Source organism: Lampetra planeri, unplaced genomic scaffold (assembly GCF_965212315.1).
Source record: "Lampetra planeri unplaced genomic scaffold, kcLamPlan1.2.h2 scaffold_1730, whole genome shotgun sequence".
In the NCBI taxonomy this organism is placed as follows: Eukaryota; Metazoa; Chordata; class Hyperoartia; order Petromyzontiformes; family Petromyzontidae; genus Lampetra; species Lampetra planeri.
The window spans coordinates 5,477-21,448 of NW_027614466.1; the positions used below are offsets into that span (position 1 = coordinate 5,477).

Consider the following 15,972-nt stretch of genomic DNA (forward strand, 5'->3'; position numbering starts at 1 on the left):
AAAAGGCAAGATTGAGTTGAGATTAAATTTATTATTAAATTCTTTCATTTTTTATGACTCTCATGAACCATGATATTAAATTGCATTAAATTGCTCTATACTATTGAGACAAAATGAACAGCTGCTCCTTTTAGTTCCTTTCTAAACAATCCAAGATTTTAACAGCTTTCCTGCCCTGTCACCATATAGACAGTTAAACAGTTCAACGTCTCTTACAAACACACCTACATAATGGCGTCTAGAAGTAATCAAACACAGGAAGTTATGGAAAGCCATGTTTATTAAACATAGAAAATAATCACTTCTTGATGGCAGAACTAACATATTAGATCAACATCGAAGACCAGTTACATACTGATGAAATAAATATTCATTTGATTTGTTTAGGTTGGCTGCTGAGAGACAGCAGTCTAATAATACACTTTAACGGAGAAAGCAACATCTCACGCCACAGTGGCATTCAACTATTGAGGGTTGGGAGCAATAGTGGTGATTACAATTGTTCCTACTTTTTGGCTGCAGAGAAATGTTCTTTGCAAAGTGCATTAGTTATGCTGCATTTTGGCAGGGAAGAAGCTGTGTTGGACTTGTGCAGGAATGTCCATGGCTTCGGTTTTGATGTGGAAATCACTGATCTACATTTCTACACTGACATTGCTTTGAAAAGAAAATGGCATCACAAGAAGCCGTTTTGAAGTGGTATGAAAAGGTAATTTATCAGTAATAAACATTTTACATTTTACTGAAATGATGACTTATGTATATACTGGTGATTTATATACATTTCTTATACATTTCTTAAATGTATCTACAGGCAGCATCTGAAAGCCAGCTGGCAATAAACAACAAAAAAGTATTCAGATCTCCTGGAATGTCTCATGATTTTGGTTGGTCACCGTCAGGCTGAAGGAGGGTGAAGGAAAGCTGCCTGAAAAACAATGTCTATCAATGATTTCGGGCTGAGTCTCTGAACAGCATCTCTAATGAACACAGATGCAGCTGAGAGCGGTTCCAGCACCAGTAACACCAGCTGTGACAGCCTCTGTGTTCCGCTGGTGTCTAACTGAACCTGCTTACTGCTGAAAGCTGAGTCGTAGCGATCAGAAGGCTGAGTTTCCCTGCCATTGCATTGTACCAGGGGAGCCTGAAGGAAGTGGGTCTTCTCTGCGGTCGGTCAGGACTTGACCCGTCGGTCGGCCTCTCTCAATGAGTAGCAGCGGGTGTTTCCTGTGGTTCAGCTCAGTCTTGAAGAGCTCATACTCTTTATGTGGCAGCTTAATGCCCAGCACTGTGCATCCATCTGTGGTGGTTACATCCTGCTCCACGCCAACCTCCCATCCTCCTGTTTGACCGCACTTCCCGGGTCTTGACCTGTTCAGCAGCTTAGCTGTAGGCTCCTCTACAGCAGTGACTCTCACCTGTGTGACCTTGAAGACAAACTCGGGTGGCACCTGACACCTTGACGGAGGGATTTCCTTGAGCGTAGTGACCCGAGGCTCGCAGAGTGAATGTGGGCTGAGAGCACCCAGGGTCTGAGTAGTGCCGATAGGTGCCTTCCCACACATTCTGATTCAGATCAAAAGTGAATTCCCGGGTGAGGAACAGAACAGCGGGACGGGTTTCACACTGCTGGCTGACCCAGTGGCCGGCCAGGGAAAGAGGGGACTGCAGGGCTGCGGGGAAACACTGGGGGGCGTTGTTCTGTGGAGCGGTACACCAGGGGCGCAAACTGGGCAGGGGTGGATGTGATGCTGAAAAGAAAAAAAGAACATTAAGTTATTATTATTGGGTGCAACTATTGATTGTGTTGGATTCAAAATTTAGATTTTTGATTTACGTTTTGATATTTTCGTAGAGCTGACAGGCTTTGTAGAATATATAGACATGTGGCATTTTTCATTGTATGATTACTTCATGAGCCTTATTCAGTTACTTATTCATTGAAATCTCCAGCTGAGTGGCTCAACCAACAGGTCTGAGGACAAACACAAAACATTCCCCACATCAGTTGCAGAGATCAGAGAAGACCAGATGAAGACGTCAGCTGCTGGTTGCAGTCAATATTACATGTAAGCATTTCAGGAACAGTATGATGCACTCTACTCTAGTCTATGCAGGCAAAATAAAAAAAGTCTTGTCTTGTAAATCTGAAATCAAAAAGAGGTGTCAATTGGGAAGTTTTACAGTGTCTGCATTCACGCAAACAGTTGAAATGAGCCTGGTGACCTTGGAAATCTCTGTGATGTCTCACCATGACGCTCTGCAGTGGCTGCTGGTACCCCGTAGGTCGTAGTTGATGAGTCCTCTGCGCCCAGTCGGTGTGTATGTCCCCTAAGAACAGCTCCTGGATCTTCCCTCCATGGTTGTGATGGTGTGTTTCCACCCGTATCAGGTCCATCTCCATCATAGAGAAACCCATTGCAACCAGGCATGCCCTCCCTGCCCGGGGTGTTGAACAGCTCATGCAGTTTCCCCGGAACCACACGACTCAGACTTAGACCCACGCAGGATGGAGGCAGTCTGGAGGTCAGCCTTTGCTTGGCTGCCAGGCTGTGGACCACGATGCCCACCTTGCTGAGGTGGTGTTCAGCCCTCTGTGCCTCCACTGGTGATCCAGGTGGCCTGTCGCAGGCGAAGCTTGCCCCTGATCATCAGGGAGTAGGTCGGGTTCTCACAGCCACTGTCCGTGTAGTAATGCTGCAGGGCCTGGAAGTGACGAGTGGGGTGGAAGGTGTAGGAGCGAGTGAGGAACTCTGGACCTGGGCGAACTTCACATCTGAACACGGGGAGAGGGCGATGGTGTGTTAGCCTGTACCTCCAGACCCCATCTGCAGGTTTACATCTGTCTGTACTGTAGGTGGGTCTGGTTCTCCAGACTAATGTGTTTGCATGTGTAAAACAGACCAATCTGGATGAAGATCTGGACCCCAGGTTCATTTGCAATACATCAGTTTCAACTTTTGTTTCCTATCTCACAGTTTCAGTAACCTGGGAACTAACTTCTTCAAAATGAGTTTGACACATTTGAGTTGAAGCGACAGCTAAGATGAACCATGGAACCATGGAAAGCTGAATCGAAGTTTGAACTATTTGTCTAAGAAACAGGTGACGTTTCTGACTTGTGTGTAACGATCCTTGGACTTGTCATGTTTAACTGCCGTGGACTCATATAAAATGTACCTTGTTGACACCCAGGTGCCATCCATTTTTGGAGGGATGTCCGCTGTGATTCTCACTCTGTCCTGTCGGGGGGCGGTACTGACAATGGGGCTCCCAATGCAGGCTGTCAGTCAGGTTGGAGGCTCTGGGCACCTCCCATAGTTTACTCCCACTTCCTGCCACAACCACACCTGCAGAGTTGGGGAAAGACCAGTACGTGTCATTTACCATTTTGGAGGAAACAGAAAATTAATCAGAACCGAATTCTGAGCCTAAATAATAGATATGCAGTTCTGGTTGCCTCTAGGCTGTTTCAGATCTGTAATGCTGGTACGTTTTCCATGTTCCAAGTGGTTAGTAGGTGTTCTAGCAGCCATATATAGCTATGAGTCAGTGATTCTGGCCATGGTTCACAAGGTTTTGGCTTGTCACTCCAATCAGCCTGCAGCCGTAACGCGCATTCATCACTTTGGTTTCGCAGAGAGGCAGGAAGTGTGTGTGTACGCGTGGAAAAAATATACGTTAATGTAGTTAGATAAATCTGTGATTCAACAAGAATATATAAAGTTTGACATTTCATCTGTGTTAGTGCAAATAACGGCCATTTTTCCTTTAAACCATAATGTGTTAAAAGATCCTGTTAGCCTGAATGAACTTCACCCTCAAGAGGGTGAATGAGTATGAAGGCGTCACTACAGGGAGCAAGGGCCCAGCCAGCCAAACTGCATGAATGAATGTTTTAATATTCTGGTGAGTCACACACATACATTCTTCATTTGTCTGAAACATTGAAACATTTTGCAAAATATGTGGCTTTTCCATTCATGGTGGATTGGAATTAGTTATGGGATAATTGTTATATTATTATTGTTAAAAATTCCTTGTATCTTAATCAGGGACACACACACACACACACACACACACACACACACACACACATGTTCTGGTCTACGCTGCTGTTGCAGCTTGAAACATGAAGAGTTTCACATGGTCTCCAATGTGTTTGTTTAATCGTATTACATGTTAAAGTACATGAAGTGTTTTATTTACTTTGTACCAATAAAGTTTTAAGGGGGAATAGTTCACCCTGTTTTGTTAAGGTCTTACTTGGAGTTTTACTACTTAATAACCACAATGTTAGCACAGAATCTCTGCGTTCTCAGGAGTAAATATGTGCCGTGGACTGCAAATGGAATCAGCTCCAGTATGTGAGATAAGTCAGTGGGCCAGAAACAGGCAGCTCAGCGATGGACAAAAACAATGATTTCAGTAATAAAGATGCATTTAAAATCCATCCCATACAGTAAAAAGCTCTGATATGCGTACGTAATCTACCACCATCTCTGTTCGTGCACTCGTTTCTATTCAGGTCAGGTTTTCTTTTTAGTGCTCTGTTTCTAGTTTCTGTTCGCCTTTGTTCTCTGATAGCTCTTGGATTCCTTCTCCGTTTCACAGCACTCTCAGGGTCGTCCTGTGTCCGGCAGCTTTATGTGCGTAATCTCAGCACACTCGACGCACGCAGGGAGGCCTTCACCTGTCGGGCCTCCAGTTGCGTTTTATGAAGTATCAACTGTAGACATCCCAGAGGAGCAGCAGATCTGCTTTTCCTCTTGTGAGGGAGCAGATAGGAGCTCAAGTAAACAATGAGGACTTTGAAAAGCAAAATGTGTGATTTTAACTTCTCTGCGAGATTCTCTACAAAGATACTTCTCTGAAGTTTACATGTATTGAGCTAGTTGAGTTAGTGGTCAGGAAGGATATTTTCTATGCCCTGGATTCCTAGTCCGACTCCTGTGTGCCGACCACAGCAACCACAGACTTGCAGCTCAGTCGTATAGCTTTGCTAGCAACTTTCCACCTGATACACACACACACACACAACACACACACACACCACACACACACACACACACACACGCACACACCTTTTTCCTTTCACGTGCTTTACACATGCATTAAAACATATTTCATGCAGGGTGTTTGCGTTCGCTGAAACCCAGTAGATCAGACACAGCTGAACTCCCACGGGAGAACTCACAGCAGAAATGGTAATAGGCAGTATCAATTAATTTCCTGCTCTTTTCACGTCATTAAATTGATCTGTTTCACATTCTCCGCCCTTTTGTAGCTGTATGCAACAAGTTGCCTTCATGGTCACTCACACGGTGCAATGAATGGACAGAGAGTCACTGTATGCGGTGTGGAGTCATTCGGGTTGCTATATTTGAGTTTCTGTTTTTGCCAAAGTATTTCTATAGAGTGTTTCTTGAGGTCACTTGTCATTCAGCCCCTTTCCCCCTCTCGGATCTCATTCCAGTTGGGCATATGGTTGCATTTACTAAAAGAGCACCATAAAAACAGAGCTTAGTAAAACAAAATTGCTCATCGTGAGGTTTTAACGTATTCTTCAACAAAAGTCTATTCCAACCACAAGAGAAGCGATGTTGTAATACATAATATCCAGGCCCCATCTAGTTAAATGTCAGTTCGCCTACATCGGTTCCCACTGATTTATTTTTTCCACTACAGCCTGTAAACTTCCTCCCGATGCAGTCAGGAAATGTCACACCTAAGTGCTTCGAGCATCTGAGTCTGATTCAGTTCCATTTTAAATACTTAGTTCCAGTTTCATAATGGATTTTATATGTTAGAAGAATTTCATCTGCTTAGCCTACATGATGAATATGATCAGTGAGGTTTATGGTAAGATTGATACTAACAATGGGCAACACATGCGTAAGTGCAATAATAAGGAGTTACACAACAAATAAGTTGGGGGCAGAAGCAGCTTATAACCTTCATAGAACATTCACGAAATATTATGTGTCATGTTCAATGAAAAAAATGTATGTGACAGATGGAAGTAAACTGTCAGACTCAATACAAAGTCAAAACACGTATTTTTGTTCATGGAGTTTGCATGCTTTCCTTGTGTCCGCATCCGTTATCTCAAGGTACTCCGACTTCCTCCAATGCCAGGTTACTCTAAATTGCCCCATAGGTGTGAATGTGAGTGTGAATGGTTATATGTTGGCCATGAATTGAGCAAGCAGGAGATGATGAACAAAAATAGTTTAGAACCAATGTGTGATTTGCTACATGTGATGGCTAACATAGCTCAAACGGATCATCATTGATATGTGATTGACAGCAAGATCGACCCATCACTTCCCCTCTTTCATACAGGTGGAATGCACCTGCATGTGTGGTGTAAATCTACTTTTCTCTCTGTGTGCTGCAGTGACTGATAGCTGAGCAGTAGCTAGTAGCTGAGCATCAGGCTCGTTATGCAGTACCATTGTGCTCCCACATGGGGCAGTGTAGTAGCCCATCTGTGAATGACTGACAGTGTGGTCTGCGGGGTCAGTCTGTCACCACCACCACGACGGGCTAATCCGTCTGATGGCCAGCCAAAGAAACCGACCTGTTTTTACAGCCCCCATATTCATCCTGCCCCGACACATACGTTCAGCAGAAAACACACTGCACACATTGATTTATACTGCAGAAGGGAAGGAATGCCATTTATAAAGGACCTCCAGGCTGCTCACTGTTTGTTTGCTTGCATTTCTGATTACGGTTTTGCCCCCCCCCCCCCACCCCCCCAACAAATACACACACACACACACACACACACACACACACACACACACACACACACACACACACACACACACACACATACATGCATACATACACATACATACACACAGCAGCTCTTCACGTATCCTGTACAAACAAGAATCAGACCCAGGCACTTTTAGTTCAGTGCTCAGGGGGAATATCTTGGCGCTTAGGTCCATATGTCTTGTTAATTACAGAGATACGTCTTCATCATCTTCAGAACTGCGTCCATTAATCGATTTCGGTGTTTAATAGAACTTCATCTGACTTCTGTGTGTTTACCTGTTTCATAGTAGTGAAGTTGCTGTCTGTCTGTCTGTGGACAGTGAGGTGAAAGAGGCTGATGATGATGATCTACATATAATTAGTTGAAGGAATGACGTGTGTTTAGTTGTTGCATGCTACAGCAGCTGAGATTCATTCATAAAACCCGATTCTCAGACTTTTGGTCTTGTGACTGATGATGTCATAACTCGTTACATGTGACCTCTGTAAAAAAATAAATAATCTATGCAGCAGGAATTCCTTTTGCTCTTCTTTCTCATCCTATGTTTTCTTCCACTTCCAATATTCATCATGTGGCCTCTTTAAAGTGTCCAGTAGGGAAAATCTTTCACCTCCCACATATGGATGGAGCAGGTTTTCTCTCTTACAGAATCTACTTTTCTGACAGTTTAATCCTCAATCCATCATGAGAAATGACCAGCTGCACATTGTCTATTCTTGTCATAGGAGATATTGGATATAAATTATATGATGACAAATTATGTATTTTTTTTAGTTTCCAGCTGTACTAATGTGTGTTAATGTTGGACGTATTATGAGGAGAAACACGGATTATCCAATAATATCCAATAATTGTTCCTGCTCATAAAGAAACTGTTAGCTAGCTATTTAGTGGGAAGGTTAATCTTTCATCTTAAGAGACGGAAAGAACATTTTTCAAACTGTCAATTGACAGATAACCGTCAGTGAATCATCAGTGATGATGATTCATGGACCAGCTCAGAATTATTTCTGCTCAAAATGATCCGAAAATTAAATTTTTTCATTACTTGAATTATTTAGCTCAACTGCGTCTGCTGCCTTTAAACAGCTCTGATCGAGTCACACGTTCTGTGTCTAAAACACAAGATGATTTAACAATTACCCAGGCTGCTGCTGGGAGTTATGATCACATCAACAGTTAGTCCTGACCAAACCAACACGCTCAAAGACACCAGTAACCAGCAACAGTCTGCAAATCATTTGAATACAGGGACACATTTCTCATGTTCTGGTAGAGGCTGACTGAATCCCTCTGAACTTCACCCAGTCAACTCCGCACAGAGATTCTCCATCATCATCATGCCCCCGCCATTAAACTCCCCATGGGACCACAAACAAGTCAACTCCACATCGTCTGCTGCAGTAACTGTAATATATTCAATGACTATGGGAATATAATTACTTACTGTACAAGTTACTACTCAGTTTAAGGAGATCAAAGCATTTCTTGATTTCACTGGCTCGCTGCCTGTCTCCATCTCTTTTCCTTCCTGCTACTGTTGGCTAAAGGTTAAGTGGATTTCTTTTTCTCAAAAAGCATCATATGTTGTGTTATTTTAACTGTGACTCCCCCCTATGTCCTCGGTCATTCTTTGGCTCTAACCCAACGTGTCCTGATCCAGGAGTATCCCTCTGTCTGCGGGGCAGCCCACGGGTGACTACTGTTGTCTTTTCATCACGCTGTAAGCTGGTTAATGCAGCGGACTTGTTTATTTAGTTAAGGGATCTACAGGGGTTTTGCCCTGTGGATCCCTGAAACTTTGCCCTGAAACTGCCGCCAGTTTCTCTGTGGTCAGTGAACTCGGGCTCCTGTGCACGAAAACCAACGACGGTTCAATTAAATGAAATATCTGTCATGTAAATTTATGTGTTTTTGCCCTGTTTTTGATCACGTTTACTAGTTCATTCCACACTGGAGAAAAGCAATGTCAGGTCTAATTGAGACTTCAGTGATCCCCAGAGGAGGTGGAGTATTCACTGGAGCTGGCAAAGGTCGTAGACATGGGGTCAACATTTGTTGAGTTTACCTATGATTCCGTGTGTCAACTTCTATTTCAGGCAATTATCTGTCACATCATAGCATATTATTTACTTTTCACTTGCCGCTGACAAAGATGTTGATGGTACATTTATGTTTTCGAGATGAAATTACATCGCTCACACCTTGGTCCAAAAGCTCGGTTTAGAGACGTTTTGGCAGATTCGGTCGGTGGCTGTTTTACATGGAAAGTTCCATGTCAGAGCAGGAGTGTTTCAGCGGAAAACAGCAATAATGCATCCAATATTTGATTTAAATAAATGTTATTTCTGTTCATACTAAATGGTCAGATTGTGAGGTTGGATCACGTCATGTGCCCATTCCATCAGACCTCATTCAAATATTTGCCGTGGACTCTTTCATACAGCGAATTGGTTACTTTTGTCTTTTCCAGAAGGATCACTTGAGGAGCTGTTTTTTAGATTTAAGTGTGAGTTCACAAGGAGCTTGGCAAAGAACCAGAAGCCACCAGAAACACAGAAAGGACATTACACCTGTCAAAATTCCCTTGAAGACACGTTTTACATCCCAAACAATTCCACTGGATGCGTTCTACTTCTAGGGCCAGCGACTCGGCCTTGCCTGTCTCCTCTACGAGACATGAGCAGTTAAAGAAAAAAAACACTAAAAAAACTTTACCAGTCTGCCTAACAGGGCAGATTCCTCCTCCTGTCTGTCTGCTGATGCTCGTCACCATAACCAGCCCTGATGGTCAAAACACAGCACAAGGCTGCCCGCGGCTTGACAATCATCTGTGCACAGCAGCCTGAGGTAGTGTCACTAATGGCTGTCTCCTGTTATTCTAGCCATTAACATAATGGCAACATTAGTTCCAGGGCCACGCTTCTCTGCTCGAGGGAACCATTGTTTAAAGGCTCAGAGCTGAAACAGACCGACGGAAGCTTTGAAGACACACAGAGAAGCAGAGAGGGAACACAGACCGGCTATTCATGAGGCGAACATCCGCAGTGTTTTTACTTTGTGCTGCTGAACTTTGAAAAAATTAATTTGCGACAAATTACGTAATTACTTCCTTGTAACCATGGGTTTGACTCTGTATCGTCGTGGTTCTTTGAGCCAAATCCCAGAGGGTCCAGCTGATTTCTCACATGAGAGAGCTTTTATCTGATTGTTTTCATACTGAAAAAGATTTGGATTATAGGAGGAAATCTGCTACGATCACTTTAGATTCAATTCTGTGAACAAGATTTACTCAGAAGTCAATGATTCCACACAGCTTTTGGAGAGAAATATTCAAGCACTTGTCAGGCAGCTAAAGACTTCCAGAAGTCACCAAACACAATTACTGTAAATGAAACTGTGGAAATAAGTTTAAGGAAATAATTACAGCAATTAGTGTGGTAGGACACAGTTTATTTCTCCAGCTGTTCTCCAGCCATACGCTTGATTATGAATTTCCATTTATTTTATTGCCAATTTACACATTATACATACACCATGATGTTTGTCATTTAAATATTAATAAGAAATAAAGCATATGATATATGATGTTCAGAAACCAGTATTCTCCTCCATATCTGAACCTTTCTCATATCAATTAAAATAGTAAACTACATTTAGGGTTCTTGTTCTGCAATGTATTTGCACAACTCTGTAATACAGATGAGTGTTTCTCAGATTAATCTTGTTAAGACGATATTGATTTAATTTAAGTTTGAAAATGGGTCTGACACACACATATGTACATAAATCTGATCAGACAAGCTCACGAAACCGAACCGAAATCTGTGGATCATTGTGAGAAATTAAAAAAACACAATCTCCAAAATGTGTTTGGACAGTTCATTAACAAGTCTTCCTGCAATGTGGACTCACCTTGCCAGATCCAGAGCAGCCAGACCCCCCTCAACATGAGACTGAAACGTCCGTTTGACATGTTTCCTGCCTCTTCGCACCTCAGTCACACACTTTGCTCAGAAAACAAACTTTGGTCCCTGGGAAATCCAAGAAACAGAGAGGCTCCTGTCAACAAGAGACGGTCATGCAGGATGTCACCATGACAGACATGAAGTGTCCTGTAATCCTTGAAATGAAAGTCTGCGCTCCAGCTCAGCCAGCAGGGAGGTTTGCCTCTTCACTTGCTCTTCTATCTCCTCTTGGTGGCTTCCATGGTCTGATAAGAAGGTCCTCACTTGGAACAACTGACCTCATGCAACATCTCCAAACTGGTGCTTTCCTCTGGTGGGCAGGAGGTACAGGACGTCGCTCTCTGTCTCTCTCCACTTCCCCCCCTCCTCTCAATCACACACCGTTGCCTCTCTACTGTGCAGCACTGTCGGCTGGTTCCACTTGAGGCATGTGCATAAGTGTGTGTGTGTGTGTGTGTGTGTGAGAGTGTGTGTGCATGCGAGCAGAAGTACTATGTGAGAGTAAGAGTGTATGTCTGTCTCTTATGGTCTCAAGCTGGGAGGAGGGCGTTAGTAGAGAGAGAGGCAGAGGAGAAGCATGTGTGTGTGTGTGTGTGTGTGTGTGTGTGTGTGTGTGTGTGTGTGTGTAAGGAGGTCGGGATTGCTTCAAACTTCCTAAACTGAAAGCCCATAGGAGCTTTTAGAGCAAGGTGCAAAAGGGCAGTGGTGAATATGAGTTACTGAAGTGAAAAACATATTTTCTCAGCAGTCCAGTGAGTTCTTGTCCTGCACGATACGATATGATACGAAGCCATCTGTTATTCTTCCAGGATGAAATATACATTCTACTGTTCATCATAGAAGTATTAGAAAGTACAGTTTCACCTTTCAGACTGATAAAACATTTATGATCCGTTCACAAGTGGAAGTCAGCACAGTTGTGAGTCAGTCAGTCACAGTTGATGTGATCCAGTCTCTCAGATCACACACAGCCAGTTCCTGTACATATTTCTCATCTTGACTCATCCTATTGGACGTTTCTGTCTAGTTGATTTACTTCTCACTGTCTTGTGATGATTCCTGACATGAACTGGAAGCTGTTTACCTGCGTTCACTGAGCCAAAAATGAGGAAACAGTCCGTGGTTTGCAATAGCATTGAAACAAAACTTTGCCGTGTCTCAAATCAGCTTCAGAGGAAGTCTGCATACATGGCTTTTGGCAAATAATGAGGACAGATGTTGTCCCTCAAAGGAACAAGCATGAGAAGTGTAATGTACCATAACATGGTAAAAAGCATCTTATTCTTTTTAGCTTGTTCCAGCTCTTCATCAGGGCTGTTTGTTTCACCCGTCCTTCACAAGCAAATATTATAATCAGTCTGACATTCTGTTAGAAACCGTTGAGATGACTGCTTGAGTTTAAAATAAAGTTTCCAGAACTTCCACAGTATTTGGATGCAGATCATGAGTTTGTGTTTGGATTGAAGATGGTAAAAAGTCAAAAGCAACATGTCTAAACGTCCCATTTACTCTGTGATCCACAGAGTTCACTGTGTACAGTTTTCATTGGAACTGGGGAAAGGAGAAAAAGTCCAAATGAAACCGTTGACAGTGAGTTCTGTGGAATATTTCTGGCACGACATGGTGCTGTTTGATGTATTTTTTGAAGCTTTGAGCACATTGACACTTTTATTGTGGTTTCAACCAAAAAAAACAAATAGGCCGATATCTCAAACATTTTCTACTGACAAACAAAAATGTTTGTCTCGTCATACATATGGACGCAAGAAAACATTTTTAAGCGGAGAGAAAACTACCATTAAAAAAGTGCAGCAGCTGCACACCCAGTTTCACAGGCCCATATCACACCTCATTTAAAAGACACACACACAAACGCTGCAGTCACACTGATTCGTCAGCTCCACGCAGACATGTGGTCTGACAGTGCTGTTGACACTGTTGACCACTGCAGAGGTAACCGACGGCTTCAGAGAGGCTGCCAAGCCAGAGCTGGCAGCACATCGATGGCGGGTAGGTTGACCACCGCCATGGCATGCACCCAGGGGTGCATACACTCCTGACATCATCAGCCATGACCAACGTTCTGAGTTTACTGAGTGATTTTACCACTGCAGCAGTGTTTCATATGGCAGATATATAATGCATCATCGTTTATATGAGCTTTTTCTTTGCCAAATTGGTCCGTTCTCTGAAATCTGAGCTGCATTTTCAGACTTTCTCAGACAGTCACAACTTTCCCACGTTCATGACGCATCACTTACATGTGGTTTTATCACAAATTGCATTGGGCAAACCAGTTCTTTTAGTGATGAATCATTAGAATCCATTCAGTAAAACAAGTTGTTCAAAAGATTCGTTCATCAGGACTCACGTACAGTGTGTACATACATCCTAAATACAGTTGCGATTGATGTGAGGAGCTGACTACCTGTGGGTGCTTCAGGGCAGGGGAGGAGCTCAGGACAGCACCCGCTGCTGGAGGACAAGAAATGGAGACTAATTTGTTTCATTTTCACGCCAGTTTCCAAAACACCAGAAAAAGTTGCTAGATTTGTCACTATTCAATAGGGGTCGGAATACTTGGGAAATACAGCAACAAGGACGTTAAGCTGGCCACAGAGTAAGTTTAGTTTTTATTGTAACTTCTGGGTTGGGTTGTCATATCTGCTGTTGAATGCTGATATCTGGAAACGAAAATTAACTGGAAGTGGAATATCTGGTAATTCAGATTAATTTAAAAACACCTGCAGGTTTACATGCTATAAAGTGTGAGTTTCTTTCAAGATGCTCCAGTGGTTCTCAGGCTCCACGGGTGTCAATAAACTGCAAATAATATTTCTTTTGATTAGGTGTCATAGCTATTATGTTGGTAGGGGCTAATCTGATTGTTGATCAGTGCCGCCGGCTTAAGTGTGAACTTGCTGTGACGGACCCCACAGAGAGCACAGAGGAGGGAGGACAGCCGATGATCTCTGATCCCAGATCTGGCAGCTGGCTCCCTCAGGAGGACACTGCCTGGGGTGTCAGCAGCTTTGATCCACTCAGGGTCCTCTGTGGAATGTGTGTGCGCATGCACACACACACACACATTAATAGCCTGTTGGCCCACAAATGCAGGAACTGGCACAAATGTCGAAGAACACACAGTCAGTGGTATTTTATGGTCAAATCATTTCCCAATCATGTAACTGATACGGCACCACCGAGGACAAGCTAACAACTACGGTGGGCTCTGTGTGTGGCGTGTGTGTTTGCTTGGGCACACATCCTACATCTCACACACATGCGCACACCTCTTGAATCACATACATGGACAGTCACATGGAGCGCACATTCACACCAGACTACAGACTGGATTCATTCATGCTGGGGATCCTGTGTTCTGGTTGTTCGGACCTCTTAAAGCAATCAGTACCTCCAGTAGGGATGAAAGTTAACTCTCCTTCTATTCTCACTGCTCTCCTCTAAGGTGAATGAAATGTAATAGTGACACACAGTGGAAAGAAAGATTTCAAGTAATAGAGTAGAAGTGCAGCTTTAAAAAGTACTTCCAAACACTGTGTCCACTAGTTGCAGTACAGAAATGTCCTCACAAAACTGTACAAGATGTACACAGCCAGTTGTATTGTAAGGACACACATTTCTTGACAGTCACATTGTAGGAGCTCAGAGAGGGTAAAAGTTTAGGCAAAGGTAGTTCTAGTTGTTTGGTGTGTGTGTGTGTGTGTGTGTGTGTGTGTGTGTGTTTGTGTGTGTGTGTGTGTCTAGCAAACAGGATACATGATGCCCCCGCTGGCACGCAGCCACACACACACTAAGCTACTGCAGATAGGAACGACTGTTCTTTAATCATTGCACATTCACATCCCTCCTGTTATCTGCAGAATGCATGACTCAAAACACATTCATGGAAAAAAAAGGAGAACACACACATTATGTGTGCTTTATTCTTTTCACTTCGTCCATGACATGTCAGTGTGCTGGAGAAACTAAACCAGAGTGCAGGGGGCTTCTCCGTCTGTCACCCAGAGCCGCTCAGTGTGGATCACGTCCAGGCGTTTGAGGACAGGGTCGGCTGGTGTATCCAGGTGAACTGTGTGTTTGGATGTGGTTTGAGGCCGAGCTGAGCGTTTGATGCTCAGACTGCAGCCGACGCTGAGGCAAGACCAGGAACGCCATACTGTCTGTCTGCCCTCATCACCGCCACCCAAATACTCACTGCAGTGTGAATACCGCACGTTTCACACCTGAATGAATCATTCCATCACAGCGACGTAAGAGTCTTGATGAAGAGACAATAGTGAGGATGTTAAAGTTTAGGGCAAAGGCTGTATGACCAACAAACAACAACAACAACAAAGCCCCCTGAACTCATGTTTACTTACTGTTCAGGTGTCCTCCCTACCTTCCTTCCTCACCTACCTGATACGTTTTTACCGGTGTCTCACAGGCACATTCTATTCATTGGCCTCTGCGCTTTTTACCTTTTCAGTCATGTTTTTGTAATCTATTTTTTAAGACTTGACAAAGCCCTGTGCTGAAACTTTGTCCTAAATAAAGCCCTTTTGTACTTGGAGCTGAGTGTGTGGCGTTCCTTATTTTTTCAAGTTTTTGTCTTTTTTTGTAATCTCCCGCGACATACTAATACCTCTGACTGTAATTGACCTGTGCTGCGTTACTGTACAACCCACTCTGAGTCTGTCGGTCTGCGCCTTGATTCAGTTTGTGACAAACATCCCATCCGTCACCCAAACTCAGATTGCAGAAATGTACAATGACAATATTTCATCTTGGGACAGGGGCTGGAGGGAGTGAAGTCTTAGTGAGTTCACCGGGTTCAGAAACTAGCTGATCAGTCTGAATAACTGCTGAGCAGATAGTTTGTGACCAGTTGCTCTTTGTGCCACTTTACTCCATCATCAGCACTCATACATAACTTCCCTGGGACTCCGGAGGCTGTCGTGGAGCAGATGTGAAAGCTGTGTTGGTTTCACACACCGATCTGTCATCACAGAGATTTGCAGGTTACAGTCGGCCCACATATAGCTAACTAGATTCCTACAAGGTTAGTCTGCAGTATTCGCGGTCGCTGACGTCCGTTCACACAAGAGGCACGGAAACACGCAGGCCCAGCTGAGCGAATAAATCACACGCATACCAAACATCAAATCAAAGGGGACGACTGGCAGCTGAGGCACAGATAGGCTGGTTAAG

General features: G+C 43.6%; 1 protein-coding gene across 1 annotated transcript; it reads right to left on the minus strand.

Annotated features, from left to right (window-relative positions):
- Positions 1-1,135: 1,135 nt before the first annotated feature.
- LOC144739818 (protein APCDD1-like) lies at positions 1,136-10,766 on the minus strand (the record flags this gene model as incomplete). The annotated part of the gene is given in 11 exon segments (XM_078622706.1): positions 1,136-1,211; positions 1,214-1,442; positions 1,444-1,662; positions 1,664-1,720; positions 1,722-1,751; positions 2,252-2,446; positions 2,448-2,591; positions 2,593-2,776; positions 3,181-3,252; positions 3,254-3,350; positions 10,706-10,766. Coding segments are annotated over 11 exon segments (1,364 nt in total), but the record flags the coding sequence as incomplete, so codon positions are not given.
- Positions 10,767-15,972: the final 5,206 nt, after the last annotated feature.